A 21,285-nucleotide genomic window follows, 5' to 3' on the forward strand; every position below is an offset into this window, starting at 1 on the left:
TGACATTCCTTTGGAATAAGGGCGAAAGAGCCCAGGTCTTCCCCAATACAGCTACTGCTCCAATTCAGGACCAGCCCTGAAGAGGTGATTTTCTTTGGAACATCCCCATAGCCAGATTCATCCCTGTTCCTACAGCCAGCATCTGAAAGCAGGGTTGAGGAACACTTTCTTACATCGACAAGGTCAAGGTCATCAATCTGACTGTACTGTGTTAATCTTGTTCACATGAACAGCAAAAAATCCTAACATCTAACCTGACTTTTTAAATGTGATTCAGGGAGTTGCACTGACAGGCATTTTACTTGTCTTAACTGTACTGGCTCCTTGAATTTATGAATTTATTCTTCCAGAATTAAGGGACTGATGAAATTGTTTCTTGTTGGTGTTTGGCAACAATACTTTTTTTTTTTTTAAATGGTGCACCCACTTTCCACTTCCTTCCCTGCCATCCCTCAAAACAGAACTACACACAAAAATACGAAGCTTTAAAAAAGCAATTATTGCAGAGCCTTATCATCAACATTTGAAGAACAAAACATGATAACACACATTTGTTGTCCCCAGATCCCCAGGCTCCAGCAAGTTCATTTAGTGTGCATTGCTCTTCAGGGAGTCGTTTTTCACTGTTAATCACACTTTGTATACAGAAGATGCAATCTGGGAGATGGAAGCGGCTGCTCGTGGGGATGTGCTGGGATTCACAGCCTACCTTCCCGTTTGGGAGCAGCCTCCGAATCGTCACCCGGTCCAAATGCCACCCCGAGTTCAGCCCTCCACCATTGTGACCTATGCGAATCTTTTCAATAATGTCACCAATGTCCTCCAGCTACAGAAAAACAAAAAAACAAATAAACAAACACCACCAAACAACACCCAAACCAAACAAACAGGAAACAAAAACATGAAAAAAGGTGAAATACTATGGCAAGAACAACTGGTGACTTTTGAGACACCACTTCTTTAGCTTATTTCATATTTTGCCAAGCTGTTTGAAGTCCCAGGGGAGAAAATATTAGTGCTGATGTCAATTATGGAATCATAAAATAAAATCCTAGAATACTTTTTATTCAAAGGGACCATAAAGATCATCCAGTTCTGCCCTCCAGCCATGGGTAGGGACACCTTCCACTATCCCATGTTGCTCCAAGCCCTGTCCTTGAATACTTCCAGGTATGGGGCAGCCACAGCTTCTCTGGAAAACCTGTGCCAGGGCCTCACCACCCTCACAGTCAAGAATTCTTTCCCAATATCCCATCTAACCCTGCCCTCTGGCAGTTTAAAACCACTGTTTTTTTTCTGTCACTATCTGCCTATATAAAAAAATCCCTCACTCTCTTTACTTTCAGCCCCCTTAAGGCCCTGACAGGGGCTCTGAGGCCTCCCTGGAGCCTTCTCTTGTCCAGTTGAACATCCCCAGCTCTCCCAGCCTGGCTCCAGAGCAGAGGGGCTCCAGCCCTTGGAGGATGTCTGTGGCCTCCTCTGGAGCTATGCCCTAATTTGCATTTTAGCTAAAAGTTTTCCCTGCACTTCTGCTCCAAAATGGAGAGAACCTTGCTCTGCACAAATTGAGCGACACCATATGGGACAGGTCTGGTTGCACAGCAGCAATCTTGCATCTCAGGCTTCTCTGCATGAGTGGAAATGAAGGCAATTGTTTGGAAATTTCCCCTGTACTTGGCACCGGTGAGGCAGCTCCTTGAGTGCTGTGTCTAATTCTGGATCCGTCAGTTCAAGAACATTGAGGGGCTGGAGCATGTCCAGGGAAGGGAATGGAGCTGGGAAGGGGCTGGAGCCCCAGGAGCGGCTGAGGGAGCTGGGAAAGGGGCTCAGGCTGGAGCAAAGGAGGCTCAGGGGGGACCTTGTGGCTCTGCACAAGTCCCTGACAGGAGGAGGCAGCCAGGGGGGTCGGGCTCTGCTCGCAGGGAACAGGGACAGGGTGAGAGGGAACGGCCTCAGGCTGTGCCAGGGAGGTTTACTTTGTACATTAGGAAGAAATTCTTCACAGAAAAGATGATTAGACACTGAAATGGGATGCCCAGGGAGGTGGTATAGCCACTGTCCCTGGAGGTATTCAAGGAACAACTGGACATGGCACTCGGTGCTCTGGTCTGGTGACAAGGCGGCGATTGGTCACAGGCTGGACTAGATGATCTCAGAGGTGTTTCCCAACCTAATTGATTCCATGATTCTATGAAATTGCAATGCAGCTGCATCTTAAATTGCTCTTTTTATATCCCTTTTCTTTTTAAACATGTGTGTACACTCTCTTAATGCTGGAATAATAACTTTGAGGTCAAAGTACTTTACAAACAGCCTGGCATTTTATATTATCTCTCCTGTTCTGCCACAGAATCCCAATGCCATTCTGAGAAAGTCAACAGGATGACTATCTTATGAAGTTGCTACTGGGTTTTTTATGCCTCATCTTATTATTTGAGTAATTTGTTACTAGTTCATTACTTTTAATTCACTTCCCTTTCAAAGGCTCGAACAGGAAAAATTGAAATTTGCTCCTAAGTATTAGTTTTTGGTTATTCCAGTGCAAACTTTTGTATGGCTAGCCTTCAAAAACCCAAGTCTGGCTTCAAACCTTTGCATGTAGAACACTGAGCTGTCCTTCTGTTCTTGGGGCCTTAGAGTCTTATTTTCTTGCAAAACATGAGAAAAAGGAGCATGTCAATTTGCATCACTGTAGACACTCCCTTCTCTCCCCAGCTGACAGAAGGGTCCCATACCAAAGCAAAAGCAGCAGTAGTTTTAGAAGGCACCATAAGTCAGTAAGACTGCGCTACCCAAGGAACCCACACTCTGAACAAACTGGGTTTGACTCCATCGGCCTGGCTCCGACTTTAGGCAGCATAAGTTACACTGCAAAATAATGAAACGATCCAAACTCATTTCTAAAACTCACACACATGCACACAAGTATACATTAGGGAAAAATTATTTTTCCTCTTTTGTCCTGTCCAAATACTCATCTTTCAATGAGACTTCTAGTCAATACTTAGCAATAAAATGATGCTTGAGCAGTCAAGATCCACGTTAAAGAAGAAGTGGGCTTTACCCTGCTGTAGGCATCTCCAGCAAATCTTCACTTGGAAGCACAGTTAAGAGCAGTCTCTAATCCTTTGTGCCTCTTTTGCAAAATACAAAATGATAGAGGCAGGTAAAACCACAAAGCAAACAGACAATTCCCAGTTTGTGTTTTCTGAAACCTCCCAAATAGTTTTTAAGGTCTGTTGAGCTCCAAATTATGGCTTTACACAAGCAGGTGAAAGAAAAATATATTTTGCTTTGTTCCCATCTCCTGGAGAAAGAGGAACTGGTGAAGTGAGAATGAAGTTTGGGGACAGGTTAATATGATGTTATAAATCTGTAGAACACACTGCATTTTCTCTCACTTAATCTAAGAAAAGTACTGATGTTTTAGATTCCACCAAAATTGAAATAAATCTTATGCAATAAAGACTTAACCAGAACACTCTGTGTAAGATTTATACCTGTGGATTAATGCAACCTCTATTATGAAAAATTGTGTGGAAACTCCACCAAAATAAGTCTTATTCTTTGTTTTAAAGGAATCACACAGGGGATTTATTTTATGATTCATGACATGTAATAACAATGTGGGCTGCAAGTATTTTAACTTGTAAAAAAATTGGTTTAAAATTTGCCTTCAATTACAAAAACAAACCAAACTCAAAACAGAGAGAAGTTGTAAGATGCTCTGTGAAGTCTGTGTTGGTGTTGCAGCCAGAAGAGGAAGGTAAGGGCATGAAGCAGCATCAACAGGATAAGCCAGAGCAGGTCTGCTTGTATTTTTTGCCTCTCACAAATTTTCAGCAATAAGAATATACTATGAATAGGAATTGCTTAATACTGTGGATGTAAATGAGCTCACTCTTTGATGTGCACTGGTTTACTTTTTGCATACAGTTGTGCAAAGGCTTCACGAAATACTCAGTAAGGTCTTTCAAAAAGTTAGGCCCAGGTATTCAAAAATTACATTGTCTACAGGAAAGTAGTTTCAGTAGACAGGAATGGTTCCTCTGTCTGAAGAAGAAAGAGCATTATGCTTCTAAGTATTGCAAACTGCAAGAGAATAACAGAATGACAGAATATTCTGAGTTGGAAGGGACCCACAAGGATCATGGAGCCCAGCTCGTGGCCCTGTACAGACACCCCAACAATCCCACCCTGTGCATCCCTGGAAGTGTTGTCCGAACCCTCCTGGAGCTCTGGCAGCCTCGGGGCCATGCCCATTCCCTGGGGAGCCTGGGCAGTGCCCAGCACCCTCTGGGGGAAGAGCCCTTCCCTGATACACAACTTAAACCTCCCCTCCATGCTGTTTCCTCAAGTCCTGTCTGCTCATGGGAGTGAAGAGATCAGTGTCTGCCCCTCCTCTTCCCCTCACGAGGAAGTTGTAACAGCAACTCAGTCTCCAGCTCCCCCCTTCTCCAGCTGAACAGACCAACTGCCCTCAACTTCTCCACACACAGCTTCCCCTCAAGGCCCTTCACCATCCTTGTGGCCTCCTTTGGACACACTCTAACATCTTAATGTCTTTTTTATATTGTGACACCCAAAAGTGCCCTCAGCACTCGAGGTGAGGCCACCCCAGCCCAGAGCAGAGCAGTGGTGACTGAGGTGGGTGAGACCAGTGAGGAGCAGAGCAGTGGTGACACATCCTGGTCGAGATTTCCACTCTCATTGTCATTCTGGAAACAACCTCTGGCCCCTCCCAAGCCTGGAAACACATCCTCAAGCCAGTGGAGGTGAGAAGGAAGAAGGGGCAGGAGCTGACATGACCTTCCTCATTTGATAAAGGGCCAGCTGCATTTTGTGACCTCCCACATCTTTGAGAGACTCATCTCAGGCATTATAGTACTTCCTCTTGGTTAGATAAATCGGATGGTTTTACAGTACAAGACCACAGAGTACTGAGGGAGTCTGTTCCTTATCATTGCATGCTCCCCCCAATGCTCCCCATGCTTCAATCTTACCTCCACAATGAACTGATTCACTGAATTCCTTTCAAAATACATCCTTTGCTCTCTCTTGTTGAGGCACAGGGATTTTTGCTGAGTGCAAATCCCATCACTTCCATAAAGAACAATGAAGACATCTGCATCTGTGCCAGCTCCAAAAATATCACTGGTATATACCGTGATCTCGTAAGGAACAACTGGTTTAGGAAATGGCAGAAAACAGAAACAAGCCAAAAGGAGTTAGTAGCAGCATAGCAATGCTCCTAAGAAAAAAATTAATGAAACAAAAAATGAATTATAAATCTCAACAGTGGAAGAGGAGAGAGTAGGAATCACACACTTGTGGTCAGTTAAATTATCGAGTTGGTCAGTCCTATGAGAATCCAAAGGAATTTCCTTCAATAAGGAAGTTCCTTTCCTTTATAAGGCAAATTGGCCTTGATCTGTGTTCATGTAATGAGATTTTAAGTTAATCACGCTACACTCAGTATACCTGCCATCCAAAGTTACTGAAACAAGATTTACTTCATCAGCTCAAGAGTCAAAGCAAAACATGAATTCACAAATTTTTGAGCAGTAAGGAAGATGGATGAAGTTGAGACAACTGGTGGCAGTGAAAAATATTCAAGACAGTCTTATTGATAAAAAAGTCCTAATATTTCCATTACTAAACATATGACAAAAATCCATCATAAGGAAGTTAATAATTCCTCTGTTCTATTTTTCACTTAGTACCACCTCACCCTGAAACACTGAGGCAAACAGGTTAAATTCCAACCCAGACCCATGGTGAATGCAGAACAGTAATGATCAAGACCATAAATACTCCCCTATCTTATTCCTGTGGTTTCTTCAGAATGTACCATGACCCAAAAAACCGATGCGTCCTTTTGTTCTATTCTATCTTCACAGCTTCTTCAGTCCTGAGTCCTGCTGGAGTATGACTCAGACTTGCTCAGGAGTAAGGTTGACCCAGGAATGTGGGAACAGGGGCTCTGTTCCTGGCTCTGCTATGGATTTGCTGAATATATCCCCAGTTTTCAAGGTGAGATGATGCTTAGCTCACAGAGTAAGAAACATGGGTTCAGATGCCTGCACATCAGACAGGTGTGTACATCTCCAGATGTAATCATTAAAGTCAGTACAGTCTGAAGAAACACTCTGTCAAGGAATTAAGGCATCTTCATGGAGGTTGGCCGAACCACTCCCCAAATCCCACCTCTGAATGACCAAATAACCATGACGGCAGATCAGACACTCCACTGTAATGAGAACATGTGATGTCAGGTATGCCATCTGGCAAACTGAATCCTGTCCCAAACTCCTTTAAATCCTTTCTGAAAGGAAAGGCTTGGGCATCACTGAACAGCTGCAGGGACTTCTCCTGCCTCAGGAAGACACTATCCCTCAGTGTCAGTACCCATAAGCACAGCCTTCACCACCAGGATTCTGCCACTGCCACGATATGCCCCTGGCCATTCCTCTCCCTACCACCCCTAAAAAACTTCCATCCTTTCCCATCCCTCACTACAATCTTCTCATCTGCTTGTCCTTCTCACCCTCCTACTCTGCCACGACTTCAGTCATTTTTGCTCTTTACGTTACAGCAGTTCTCTCTGTGTTTCAGATTCAGCATCTCTGTTAGGGTAGGGAAAAGGCTCCCAGCACCCTCTCTATTACTATTGGAGTAACTGACTATGCATACAAGAGACTAATCATTCATTAAAAGCTCAAGCTCTCTAAATACGTCTCTCAGGAGGACACAGATGAAGAAGTTTTCTTCTACAGAGAGTCAGCCTGGAGGTACTCAATATTCTTTCTGCCCAGCCCAGTGAAATCTGCTCTGCTGTGCTGCAAGTAAACTGGAGTAGTTTCTCCAGATTGTAAGAAGAGGGGGGAAAAAATCCTGGAGACCAAAAATCACACACCATGCGTTATGAATTAAAAATTATCCTCCCTGCTGAAGGCCATAGCACTTGCTCTTGTTGCTTGAATATTAACATCAGCTTAGAACTGAATCAGCAGAGCAGCGCCCTAACAAGGTCACCAGCAGCACAACTTTCAGCTGTCAGACGCCCATTTCATTTACATGGCACTTTTAAAGCTGTATCCCCACAGGGATGATTTTAATTGGACTGTGGATGACATGTTTTCATTGTGAAACAGTTCTGGCACAAGTCATCATAAAACAAATCAAGCTGGTTTAGTTACCTCTGGCAAACTGAAACCCACAGGTTAATTGTTAGGAAACCAGAATGTAGTAAACAGCACAGTGGGGATGGTTCAAATGGTGAAAAACCCTAAGCTGACAGCGAGCCTGGTGCAAACTCTTTACCAGAGAGGCCTGACTGCTTCCAGAGGCTAGGTGTGGACTGCTGACAAAAATCAGGTTAACACGAGCTATATACTCAAAGGCACAACATGCCAGAAACTCCTACATCACTAAAATATTCAGAGGTATTAATAAATTATACAGTCAACATCTGCATCAAAATATATATTGATTGGGATAACATGGAAAAAAGAGATGAGAAGCACGTACTGAGTCTCTGGGTTGTATTCACTCCTATAAAAGGTATCACTGCACCTATTACTCAATTTATGTTGTCAGACACAAAGACATGGAATACTGCATCCAGCTCTGGGATCCCCAACCTAAAGAGGACATGGAGTTGCTGGAGTGAGTCCAGAGGAAGCCAAAAAATCCTGCAAGGGGTGTAGCATCTCTACTCTGGGCACAGGCTGGGAGAGCTGGGGGTGCTCACCTAGAAAAGGTTGCAGGGAGAGCTCAGAGCCCCTGGCTCTGCCTAAAGGGGCTCCAGGAGAGCTGCAGAGGGACTTGGGATGAGACATGGAGGGACAAGACACAGGGAATGGCTTCCCAGTGCCAGAGGGCAGGGCTGGATGGGATATTGGGAAGGAATTGCTGTCTGTGAGGGTGGGCAGGCCCTGGCACAGGGTGCCCAGAGCAGCTGTGGCTGCCCCTGGATCCCTGGCAGTGTCCAAGGCCAGGTTGGACAGGGCTTGGAGCAGCCTGGGATAGTGGAAGGTGTCCCTGCCCATGGCAGGGAGTGGAACTGGATGAGCTTTAAGGTCTCTTTCACTTCTGTGAACCTACTACTATTTCTTCTATTTGACTGACAAAAACACATGAGGGAGCAAAGAGAATCCTTTCTTCTGCTCCAGATAGTTCGGGTAAAGAAGGTTAGATGTGAGAAATAAAAATACCTTGGTCAAAGAATGGGTGAAGCACAAAGACATGACAGTGGCAGATCCTCAGAGAAGAAATTATTTCAGCTTAGAGACTGCAGGATACAGGGACCTGGATGTGGGAGGGACCTTTAACATGAACCACTGTGCTCGCAGTAAAAAAGAAGGAGGCAAAACAGCCTGTATGGTTATTCCCACAACTACTTGTGAAGAAGGAAACCGTCGCAGAAGAAGGGAGTTTGGGCAGCTCTAAATTTTGATATCTAAATAAGGAACTGCAGACAGTAAGGCTTTTGATACTTTTAATGCATACATTGGGAATAAGGTGAGAGGGGTGGCAGCTTTTGTGTGAAATTTTTTAGCTCTTCTTACGAATGAGCAAGGAGGAACCTGTCAGGAAATCAACTCCCAGGTGTCAGACCTCATCCCTCATCATTGTGGCATCCAACCCAACCTAAGGAAGAAGTGGTTCTGGCAGTACCCTAATGGTGGGCAGAATTTATCAACCACTTGAAATGAAGCAGATCAGAGAGGGACAATCCAATAAAGTCCATGAGCCTGTACTCTGCACACAGTCAAAGACACTTAGGAGAGGGGAGCATGAAAAGGGAGAAGGCTACAAAATAAGAAAAATATTTATTTCAAGAAAACCGTGTTATCTGATCCTCAGTATCCTGCAAACAGGAAAAGAAGCTGCCAGAACTGAAGAGTTTGAGTTGCTATTGCAGACTTGAAAATTATAAACTTGTACTCAGAACGAGCTAAGTTGGGGTAATGCTTACCCAAAACATTAATTCAGATGGGAGTGAAGAGTAAGGAAAAATTGGAGAACACTAAAAGAGGCAGACTGGTACAACACTTTTAGAAAAGAACCACAATAAAGAAACTCTGGAAGAGGGTCTTTCAGCAAGAGATGGGTGTGCAATGCCAAAGGCACTGGAAGAACTAAGACTTGGAAGCAAGACCAGACTGTCTCCTTTGACAACAGAAATGGCAATATTCGAATGGAACAAGATCAAAGGGAAACTGGAGACGAGGAAGACAGCTTGGAATGAGCAGAGGACTTGGAGAGGATGGGGAAATAGGAAGAAAAAGACAGTCATCCCCAGCCACATGACTTCTAATGATTCTCTGATTTGGCAAATGCAGGAAATGTTAATCTAGAGCACCCAGAGGAACCTTCTGGTAGTAATTGGAATAGCTGGCATGTGATCTACTTATAAATTTTCCAAAGCCAGTTCAAGGGACAGGAGAAATCTATAAAACAGCATGAAATAGTGAGATTTTATCTTCTGCAATGATGGGTGTATCCTGGGGAAATGGCATTCTGCTCACATGGGATGTACTCTACTGTCTGCAGTTCTGCAGGGAAGATAATTCTCTCAATGGCTCCATCATCCTCTGATTTATCCAGCCAGCGGCCACAAGGGAATTTGAGGCACTGTCCCAGGGATGGGGCATCAATCTCCACCCATTCCAGAAACCAGCCAGTTGAATTACCTGTGGTGGAGAGATAACAGCGAATAACCCACGAAGCCTTTACAGACAACAGCAAATGAATCACTGCATGCCAGACCTCTGAGAAATAAATCTTTCTGTCTTTTGCCAAAGGGAATATAGAATATATGACATAAAGATCATTGGATGCAATTGCCCAGGATTGAGCTAAAAAGCTTTATAATTCTATAAGCGTCAGGCTAAAGATCTGTGCGTGGAAATGCCAATTACTGCATCGCTTTTATCAGTTGGCCTCTGTAATAATACAGAGCAGTTATCAACAAACCTGTCCCTTAATGCCCCACAGGGGAAGAGATCCATGCATACCTGCACTGCCTCCCTTGCTTTTAGGCAGGATTCTGCCTAAAAAGCAGTCAAAACACCACCAAAAACTTAATAAAGATATGAGGCAAGTCTGTGGGTGCCATGCAATAAAAACAAATACGGGGTTTGGTGATATCTGTGACATCTCTCTAAAGATGTGGCTGTAGAACTATAGAGACTCTTGTAGAGGGAGAGGGTGCAAAGCTACCTGCAAGCTGGCACCACTGAGCTCATAATGTCACATGGGAATGGAGTTAGCAGCAAAGACAGTAGCAGCAACAGCCAAAGTGACAGCAAGGATATGTCACCAAAAGGTAAATTAAGTCTGGGGTCTTGGAGGCAGGTTATTTTATACAGCAATGCACCCAGTGCACTAGAAACACTGCATTACAAAGCAGATTATCTTACCTGTATTGTCATGGCCTATCTTGATTTTTTTCAGGTCTCCAATATCCACAGATTCCACTGTAAACTCATCTACCTTCCCACGTTCAAATTTATTCTTGTTAATCTTTGAGGCCTTTAGGCTGACTATCCCTGTTGTGGCGATGCAAAAGGACATTGTTCAGCATGTGAAACAAATCCTCTGGGAATGTCAACAGTGGAACGAGGGAAGTGGCTAAAATGCAAAAACTGGCTTTTCATCTCAAGATCTGAGCTTTGTGCCTCCCTCTGAGCCCAAGTCTGTATCAACACCCAAAATATACAGAACTTCTCCCTTGAATTATCCTCTGGCAGTGCAACGGCGACGATGTTGTCATGCTGTGCTCCCAGCTAAAGAAATCGGTGCTACCCATCAGTTCCCTGTCACTCTCACAGGCATCCCAGACACTGCACACACGTCTCAGCTGCTTCCAAGAGGATTTGCTCATCAGCTGATTAAATACTTCTGGGCCACTCAAAGAGGCAGAGGAGGGTTGGGTTTCAGGAGCATGCTGATTCACTGCTGAGGAAAGCAAATCATCCACTGTATTCACTACTCAATAATGTAGTCCCAGTCAACTGTGCTGTTTCTATAATTGAAATTAAAACCTTTAGACCAGCAGCTGGTGCAAATCAGCATCGCAAAGTTTGGCAGTGATTTACAGCAGCTGGTGCCATGCTCCAAGTTACCAAGATGTGTGGACCGACTGCGAGAACACGAAGTTGTACTAAAAGGAGTGAGAAATGGGTATTGAGGAAATGAAAAGAAACCATGACCTGTCTTTTCAGGTATCAAACAGGGAGTTGTTATCCTGTTCCATCATTTGAAGCCATACCTGTATCGTCTTTACTTCCATAGAGTGTGATGAAGACATTGGCATCTGTCCCAGCATTCTTCTTGTCCCCAGTTTTCACTTTCACTGTGTATGTCGTTGATTTAGCTGCCAGATAAAATATCTTAATTTTAGAGTGTAAAGACCAGGAGTTTACTTTTCCTTACATAAATGTGTGCTTGGTCTGAGTTTTGTTTTGACCGATCACAGCCATGCTGTAATCTCTAATTCCTGTCCTATGCTGTGGTAGCCCTTGAGGTGAGCTGGGCTATCTGATTCCAGAATCTTCTACTGCTCCAGTCACTCAGCATATTGCCTGCATATCTACAGATAAGAAATGTGCTGAATCCTTCCCATTTGCTTCCTGGGAACCTCTAACCCTCCTCAAAGCTGCCTCTGACTATAATATTTCATTTTAAAAAAATCTGCATGCCTCCCCTTTATTTCATTAGCATCAAATAATATATGTGCATATAACACATACCAGAAGTTGTGTACGCTGACATATACAGTTCATATTCACAAACAGACCTTTCAGAACAGCATCAATAGGGAGGTTTCTACTGCACCATGGTCTAGCAAGTGCAGTAAACTCATAAAAAAGGTGGAAAAGTCTAATATGGTCTTCACTAAGCTGCTGTAACCTCAAGATTTCCAAAATGGAATATTTCCTCCCTAGTTAGACATATCTTTCCAAGATGCTGGTCAACCAGCACATCCTTTTGAACCAAAGGGATAAACACTTTGTGGAGTTTTTTTGATTACACAGCTTTTGGGAATTATTCATATATTTAAAAGCATCTGAGGGGGAAATAGGGGAGAGTTTAAAACCTTTCACTGGCTATGAAACCAGTGGAAGTGTTTGGCACTCAGCACCTTGCAGGATTGGACCAAGGAGTGTGTCTCTGCTCTTTGGTTACCATGCAAAATTATTTACAAGTGAGGCAAAGTTATTTTGGAGGAAGCAAGCATCAAGATGGAAAGTGAGATAAATTTAGGTCCCTTCCCTTTCTCTGGGTGTGTTTTCTCTCTGCTCAGTTTCATGTTGGAACGTTTAACCATTACAGTCCATGATGTGAAGTGAATGAGATTTTTTCCTTAGCTATTAGCCACCAATACACATTTCAGTTCAAAAATGATGACTGAACACGTTACCCATCTTCCTAGCTTTGTCACTTTGGGTCCAATCTTGCAAGATGATTAAATCAACTAAAAATGAGGAAGGTCCACTCCTCGGAGTCTGACACACACTTGACACTTCACTCAGATCTGAAATTTTCATTTTGGGGCAAAGTTACTCACAACTCAGTGAGTAACTGCTACTGATAACTGCTAATGCCCTCAACAGCACTAACAACTTGGTTCCTTTCCAACCCCACACTGGAAGAAATACAAGGCCAACATATATATTCCACCTTTCTGTTCCAGGCCCAAAGTTGCAGGAGACTGGCTGTCATTTTCTGAATCTTTCTTTACAAATGCTTCATCCACTGGGACCAGCTCCCTGGCAATCTGACCGTCATCTTCCTCGACTGCCAACCACCTCTGGCATGGAAAATAATACCTACAAAACGACAGCAGCATCTGACGCTTACACAGGACTTCACAGGTTTTAATAACATAAAAAAGCACAGATCAGAGGCTACTTGAAGAAAAAAATAAAACAACAAGATTACTCAAAGCTGAGCAATACATCTGTTTTCATCCTTGAGATCTGGTGTTTTTGGGAACTAAATCCATAAATAGGTTAGGGAGCACATACTACAAAGCGCTGTTTCTGGGCTGCCAGCCCCACATGATTGATTCATTTTAATTTCACTCCCAGAAAAAGTTTAGTAACTTGAAGGAACCTCCAGTCTCCCAGGCATTTTATGTTTATGAAGACTGGACCCATCTTGTCCTTATGAGTGGTCCCATCCATCAGAGCATTGTGCAACTTTTAAGCGTGTGATTTTCAGCATGTTCCAGCTCAAAGGCAAGCCTGTATTTCAGGTTTAGATCCAGCTGTCTGTGGAAATCACGAGAGTTTGCTTAGATCAGAATTTTCTTTTGGCCCAGACATTTACATTAAGTACAAAAGGCAAACAAAACGTGAGCTCAGAGTCTTCCAAAGTGGGGCCTAGAAAGGAAATGTTTGAGTGCAGCCTCTGCTCCAGGAGGGAGAGATGAGTCCCTCCCTGGAGAAACAGAAAAAAGCTGAGGTTTCCTTTCAAACACTGCTGATTCTCAAGTCACAAAGGTGCTGGGACTGCAAAACCCCCCCACAGGTACCCCAGAATGGTCCCACGCTCTGTATCATGGCACAGTGACCACAAGGCTCACAAAGGATGCCCATTCCCTGTAAGCTGGTGAGGAGCTGCAGTGATGCCCTTCTGCATCTCCTCTGCCTCCCCACACCTCTGCAGGCTCCTGAGAACGTGGCCCCTTTTCTGACCACAAGAAAAGGGCGCAACAGGCTCCTCACGTGGTGCTCTCTTTGAGGTCAATAATCTCTACCCTCTCCAGGAACCAGCTGGGCCTAGAACCAGAATTATCGTGGCGGATTCGCAGCTTCTTCAACTCTCCCAGGTCAATGGCTTTGATGGTGAACACATCTACCTGCACAGGAGGCAAGAGGCAAATGACTGTGTTTCCAAGAAAGAAGGAAAGAAAGGCAGTAAATGGCCAAGGGTAATATTTTTCCCCATTAAAAAATAGCTATTTGTAGGTTCTCTTTGTACTCTTTGTGTGGGTGTACAAAAATAGCGACAGAGTTGTGAGGTCTCCCATTAACACTCATGTTTGTCTCCTACAAGGCAGTAACAGCCTTGGAGCTGCCTACCCCTTCACTCCTTTCTTTACCTCATCCCAGTTTCAGATTCCTATAGTTTTTCTCTCTGCTAGATATCATTCCTTTCAGGCTTAGTATTTTCCCACAGACTGAATCTGGAACTGGACAAAAACATGTTGACTCCATGGAAATTCTCCTGCACACCTCTATGTGGAATCTTAGAATATCCAGAGTTGGAAGGGATCCACAAGAATCACGGAGTCCAACTCGGCTCTGCATGGGACAGCCCCAAAATACAGCCCATATGCTTTATTTCAAATATTTCAGAATTTCTTCCTTTTGTCATTTACCACAACCAAGAAGATAATTTATTAACTGTGTTAGTGTGACAGGATGGTCCTTGTTATCATAACAGTTTAAACATCTTAATGTGATTAATATGTTGGTAGACTTTGGGTTTGTACTCCCAAGAGTAAGGAGCATTACATTTGCAGCTTGGAGCTCTTCCCACTGAATGAAGAACCATGTGCAGGTTGGAGTTTCACCAGTGTCAAGCTCATAAATCACAGCTAACAGCTTATTTAACAAACTTAGGCTCTTTTTTTTTTTTGTGGTTGCAAGTTTTCCACAGCTGCTTTTTGCTTCTATAATTTTTTGTTCTTCAAAATTATTCCTTGGAAAACTCCTGGCTATAACAGTAGCTTGTTAATTGTTCATAACGTTTTTATAGCAAATACTCAACATACAAGAGATGATCTTTAATTGGATTGGATTATAATGTAATTACAGCACACTGTGTAATACTGCTTTTATTCCCTGGCTTGTTGGCTAGAACATTTAGAATAGTATTTGCATCTAAATATGTACATACTTGAACTGCCCCACAAATACCCTCCAATATTAATTTAAAGTTTGTAAGCTTTAAGTATTCCTGAAAAGAAGCATTACTACCAGAATGTTTACAGGAAGTAGATGCAGAAGGTGATTCCAACACAGAAGTGTTGTTCAGCTTATCATTCAAATGAATCTCCCCTGGAAAATGTTTTGAGGCATTTTGCTTTATATAATGTATTTCAGAAGTAAAACACATTTGAAAGAAGTGAGAAGAGACTGTATTGAATGGCCAGCAAGTCAACCGAGAGAACCCTGCCAGCCTTCTTCTCGCTTGAGTGAGTGGAGTTCATGCATTACCTGTCCTTTCTCAAACTTGTTGAGGTTATTTGACCTTTTCAGCTGGCGCTCACCCGTGTCTCCTCTTTCCATGCCATAGATGCTCAAGAAGACATTAGCATCCGTCCCAGCCCCCCACACAGTCCCAGTGAGAACGTGGACTTCATATGTATTTTCTGCAAGTGAAATTGCAAAGGCAGGTCAGAAGGACCCCAGAACTGGCCGTGTTTCATTTAATCCGTGTCTCACCGTTAAAGTGTGTTACCCCTGAAATGCCAGCACAGAAAGAGTTTGCCTGGAGTTTGTTGGCATCTATCTTAAAACATGAGGAAATCTGTCTTCCTCCAGCCCATCTCCTTGGCCATAACAACAGTTACATCTTGCTAAACTCTCAGCCACAGTGGTAACCTCTGGGACTCTTGATCCAAGTGCCCCAGACGACCTTTGGTGAACCCTTTAGAAGTCCTTTAGTATATACTGATTTCAGGCTGTCCCCTCTATGTTCTGCCTTAGTTTACCCGCCGTCCTCTTCCTCCCTAACTTGATCCACCACAGCATGGGGTAAGATACAGTCCATGCCTGGGGCAACGGTGTGGTTGTGGGGGATAAATGGTCCTGCCAAGCAGCGCAGTGTGGTTATCATCCTTTGTGCAGAGGCAGGATACACACATACACACACACGTTCCCTCTGGTATTTACCCTCCAGGTCAGATTCTCCATCAGGCACCAGCTCCACCACGAGCTCCTTATCCCCTTCATCCTTAGCCAGCCAGCGATGTGCCACAAAGGTGTAGACATCCATCCCTCCTTCTGCCTTGGTGTCTTCCTCTTCCTCCTCATCAGACTTCTTTTTCTTCTTCTTTTTGTCAGACTCCTTTGCTTTCCCCGACAGGCGCTTCAACGTGACACTTTCCAGGAACCAGCCATCCCCAATGCCTGTCCCGTCGTGGCCTATCCGAATCTTATAAATCTTGCCAACGTCTGCAGCCTCTCTCTGCCACCAAGGGAAAGTCAGCACCCAGGGGGATAGAAGACAACCTTAATTTCATAAAGCGCATTATCAAAAATGAGGAGCACCACCTCTATCACACAAAATATCTGAGCAAGGATAAGAACAATTTCTTAATGCAAGTTTACCTTTATTTTTTCCTTTCTGCTTTACTATTTCACACTTTCCATTACCAAATCTCATCGGAATGCACTGAGCTGAAGACATTCAGAGCAGCCGTGGTGAGGAGAGGATCTAAATCTGTGTTTATTTGGCTCCCTACTTCCTCACTCCTCTCCTTACCTGTATTGTCTCTGTGCTGTCACTAAAGATGATATGATATGATAATACCACACCAGGTTTTTACAGATTCTCAGTGCATGAGGTATCTTGAAAATTAATAATAAGATGCCTTTCATACTCAGCACAGGATATGAACCCAGCAAGAAGCAATAATGGTGCAGTGAAAAGGCAGTTAACTCATATAACCTGATCTCTGTTTCAGACCATGGGTTTGGAGGGCCCTTCTCCTTCCTTCTCAACTGGAAAATTAGAGAAGTATTTTCTCACTTTGCTGATGTGCGGAGAGGATGCAATCATTAGTGGTTACAGTGCTTCAGTGGCAGAAGGCTGATCAGTAAGAAGATTTACATCCCTCTAGTCATCACAGCAGACAAATACCTTCTTGGTTTAGATTATCTGTCCAGATTACTACGTAATGAAGTTGGATAGAAGACTTTACTCCACATGATCCTTCAACAACCCATGACTTGTTCTTGATGATTGCTTATGCTGTTATGCAGTGTTTATGTTATAAAACTCACAAACACATGCTTCAGGCTGAAATCTGGAACCTGGCATGTAAGGTTTTAGTTTAGAAGTGTTTTGTAGATTAAAACAAAATCAATTGCACACAAGATGCTTATCAGAAAACTGAAATTGATCCCACTGTCCTGACATAAAGAATGTATCTTTCCTTACACGGCTTTACCCTTAGATTTGCTGTAATCATCCTGCATGCCTTGTCCATGACTGATGGCATTTCCTATTATCATGTAGCCCACAGAATCTTATTTTTGCCCACGTTCTTTTTGTAAATATTCATATAGTGAAAGAGATAGAGGATCTGTTTATTAATGCTCCAGATCTTCTGCCTTGTGTGCTTATAAAAAAATCACAGAAATGGGCATAATTTTCAAATCTGGCAATAAATATCAGGGAGAGGATATAAGCACAGCTATGTAAACAGAACACTGTACATATGGCTTTATTATAAATCTGATATTGGCTAATAGATCTTACTCATAAATTTTATAAAGCTTATTTCCTTTAAAATTGGAGAAACCTAATCTTAAAATTATAGAGGGTTTTTAAAAAGCAAACATTTATAAGGCACTAGTCATTTCAAATCCCCAAAAACTCATTAAAAATGGATAAACATCAGTAACTCCATTCAGTAAAGCAAGAAAATGAGGCAGGAGGAGGTGAACTCATCTCAAAAATACGCATTACAAAACTAGTAAAGCTGTGGATAAAGGCACCTCCATTTGGCCACTGACAGCAGGAAGGATATCCTAGTCTTGATGATTCAGGGGAGCTTCAGCAATTACCTTCAAGCTTAACTGTGCTGAGATGGATCCACCCTCTGTGGGACTGCAAATTCATAAGGCACTGCTGTGCCAAGCCTTGTACTGTGAGCACATATGACAGATGTGCCTTAAATCCTGCTTCCATCTGGACTCTCTGTTTCACTGTCCAGATGTTGGTCTCTCCTTCAGTACAGGAGGATGTGGCTCTGAGGTGTCCTGACAGAGCATCCTGTCTTTGCTCTGATCCCACATCAGGGCAAGTGCAAAGACCATTCATTTCTCCCAAACCATGGATTCTCTGGACTGAAACTCCAAGCTCACAAGGCAGAAAAGAACATTGGTCCAAAAGGGTGACGATGCCCGACCATGTCGTGGTCCACACCTGCTGCTCAGCCTCATCAGCCCAGGACCTCTTGCTGGATTATCCAAGTCCTGGCTCACTCCCTTGAGTTACGTCGGAGGTTTCTCACCCCTCCAAACACTCTCTTTACTGCTGGGCTGCTCAGAAAGAGGTGTGGGCTCTGCAGTATAAACCTGACTTCTGACCATCCTGGTACCTGGAGGACTGTGCTGTGCACCTCGAGCACCAGGACTGTGCAGTGCCCACTGGAACAGCACTACAGGCACTGTAAAATCCATGGGGCATTCACACATTCACAGGAATTACAGCTGCAAACTTTCGCAGGGCTGACATCTGTACCCATAGTTAATGGTGTGTGTGACCACGGGCAAACCTGGGATTCCCTATATTTTTATACAAGTGTGGGGTTTTTTTCCCCAGCTACACAATGAGAATTGGCAATAACATGTGGTCAGGCCCAAAGTTTAAAGCCTTCTGAGATCCTTTTGAAAGTAAATATAAACAAATACTGCTATTAGATCATAAATTTCAATGACAGCTTTGCTAACAGCCCCTCAGAAGATGAAAGTCCCTCCACAAAACACAAAACCCCATAAAAGAAATAAAAAGCCTTCCAAAACTACGGGTAGAGGACAGTAGATACCGCCAGACCTGCAATTTTCTTGAAAAGTCTTTTTTTTTTGTATCGTTGGGCCAATTATTCTATTGATGTCTCAGCTTTGGCTGATCATTTCTTTCCCCTCTTAGAAGTGTCAGTGACTGCCTTCATCATACCTTGAAGATATCTGTGGCTCCCCTTTCAAAGTTGTTGGATCTGTTTTCTAAGATGATCAATTCCGTTTTGCCAGTCTCACCATAAATCTGCATGAAGACTTTGGCATTGGTGCCTGCGGCTCGCACGTCTCCAGTAACTACAGACACCTCATAGTTTATCACTAGTCCAAAAATAAAGCAATTAAATCAGCAGAGAAACTCAGATAACAACATTCCCGGGGGCTCAGGTTCGAAATTAAATTAACTTGTCTTAACAAATGTCCACGTAGCCGACCATTTGCCCTTATCCAATCTAAATGTGAGATAACAGAACTCTTCACTGAGGACTAACCTAATCGTTTTCCTTTTACAAGTAGTAAGCCAGTGTCAGAGGGGTGCAAAACAGAGCCTTAAAAGGGAATTTTGTTTCCGTACTAACTATAGAGTGGTTGAATGGTCTCCTTAGTACAGTACGAGGGAGGGAGTTACAGAGAGCAGGGGAAAAACACAGCATTCTTTCTCAGGATCTGACGGCAAATTTTAACTGTAGCCTTAGAAGAAAATGGGTCTACTGATAAAAGTCAAGTGGCCAGTAGGGATTTGGCACGTATTTATCAAAAAGCTTCTCCCTTCCAGGAAACGGGGTAATAAAGACAGGATGGGACATGTGCCTGTGCATGAAGAGAAAAAGGGACTGGGGCAGATAAATGTAGAAAAAAGCAGAACCCTCTGATATTGCAGTGAAGAAGTACATTGTCTTGTGCTGTGTTGTGCTGCCCAGGATGTAAATTTTTCATATGGTCTCAGGAAATGGAGATTAAAATCTCTGTAATGTTTTCCCAACCCCTTTAAAACACATGAGGAGAATATTTTACTTTCCTCACCAATATAAGCTCATAGCGATGGTGACTTTTGGTTGTAGTGCCTAACACAGTGGTGACCTTGCCCTCAAGAACAGGAGCAATACATATTTAGCCCTAGCTAAACACAGCACATGTTCTCTTACATTTCTCAGTAGGCAAAATCTCACTTGGGTAGACCTCCACCTCCACCCTGCCATCAGCCTCATCCTTGTCAAGCCATCGGTTGCAGGGGAACATGTACTGCCTTCCCTGGACTGGAACTGTGATCTGGACACTGGCCAGGAACCAGCCGGACCGGAGACCCACATTATCGTGCCCAATCAGTATTCGGTTGATCTTTGAAAAAAGCAAACAAAAACCCAGAGGGCAGGGAAAAAAACGCAACACAACAGAATTTGCTTAATGTCTAACAATCTTCTTACCCTGGCATTGTGTTCTTCCACTGTGTTCATGTAAATAATCTATATGTGTATTTAACTATAGACTTAAAACACTCCTCACATGCCAGCATGCACAATAGATTACTGGTGTAAAACCTATGTAAAATTTGTCTCCTAATATCCAATGTAAAGATGAAAGGTTCTTTCATCACATTCAATATTGAGTGTTATTTTGATTCTGAATTCAGACACTTGCACAAAGTATAGAGCCACCTGCAATTAATTCTTACCTTTCCAATATCCATCATATCTAGGGTAAACTCATCCACTCGACCACGTTCAAAATAATTGCCTAGATCATTATCAGAGACTAAGAGAGGCTCTTTGCTGGAGTCTGCTTTTTCACCATAGAGTTTGATGAAAACCCTGGAATCTGAGCTGGCACCAGGGATATCTCCCGTCTTCACGCTGATGTGATAACTGACATCTGGAGTAAGATCAATGTACAAAACACAGACATGTGAGTGGCATTTCCAGTGCCCAGCCAAGCAATTGGCTTCAAACAAGATATAGGGGAGGGAAGCTCCACATACAGACACAGAAAGGACTTTGCCCTCCATTCATGTATCCAGCATTTTAGGGCCACACTGGAGAAGCTGTTACCCCTTGGAATTTTTCACCAAAAAATGAGAGATCCAATACTAGTAAGCATACACTAGTATTTTTGGTTACTTACACTTTAGCTACACCAGTGAGCATAAAATATTCTGTATGCCTCCCTCTCACTCTTAGATGATTACCCAAGCCATAAAAATGCACTTAGGCAAATGGGATTATTTCACTATTTTTATACTTACAATTTAATTCAATAACTTCGACTTCATTTTTTTTTTTTTTAACGAAACAAGCTGTGCTCTGCAAGCACCATTTTATAAAGAAAATTGTAGCATTGGAGCCCTGGTTCTCCAGAGTAGTACAATATAATTTTTTTGGTGGTTTTCTTCTGAGAATGCAGTTATTTGATGGAATTCACTCTACTAAAATAGTGGAAATTCAAGACCCTTTGGAGCAAGATATACAAATAGGCAGTTCTTAAACAAATCACAACATTAAAAATCGAAGTTTCTTTCTACGTA

General features: G+C 43.1%; 1 protein-coding gene across 2 annotated transcripts in view; it reads right to left on the reverse strand.

Annotated features, from left to right (window-relative positions):
• Positions 1–20,547, reverse strand: part of LOXHD1 (lipoxygenase homology PLAT domains 1) — a 78,649-nt gene extending 58,102 nt beyond the window's left edge. Inside the window, exons 1-11 of one of the 2 annotated variants that reach the window (XM_039567746.1) lie at positions 20,440–20,547; positions 19,913–20,105; positions 18,928–19,088; positions 15,915–16,209; positions 15,237–15,391; positions 13,740–13,873; positions 12,691–12,839; positions 11,279–11,383; positions 10,428–10,556; positions 5,004–5,185; positions 710–826 (exon numbers count right to left, since the gene is read on the reverse strand). In XM_039567746.1, the coding sequence (XP_039423680.1) occupies positions 710–826; positions 5,004–5,185; positions 10,428–10,556; positions 11,279–11,383; positions 12,691–12,839; positions 13,740–13,873; positions 15,237–15,391; positions 15,915–16,209; positions 18,928–19,088; positions 19,913–20,105; positions 20,440–20,457 (1,638 nt within the window). In that variant the 5' untranslated portion in view covers positions 20,458–20,547. Of the gene's footprint in view, positions 1–709; positions 827–5,003; positions 5,186–9,533; positions 9,699–10,427; positions 10,557–11,278; positions 11,384–12,690; positions 12,840–13,739; positions 13,874–15,236; positions 15,392–15,914; positions 16,210–18,927; positions 19,089–19,912 lie in introns of both variants that reach the window. The other variant, XM_039567745.1, reaches the window with a different exon arrangement.
• Between the last annotated feature and the right edge of the window lie 738 nt (positions 20,548–21,285).

The sequence above is a fragment of the Corvus cornix genome, chromosome Z (assembly GCF_000738735.6).
Source record: "Corvus cornix cornix isolate S_Up_H32 chromosome Z, ASM73873v5, whole genome shotgun sequence".
NCBI lineage: Eukaryota > Metazoa > Chordata > Aves > Passeriformes > Corvidae > Corvus > Corvus cornix.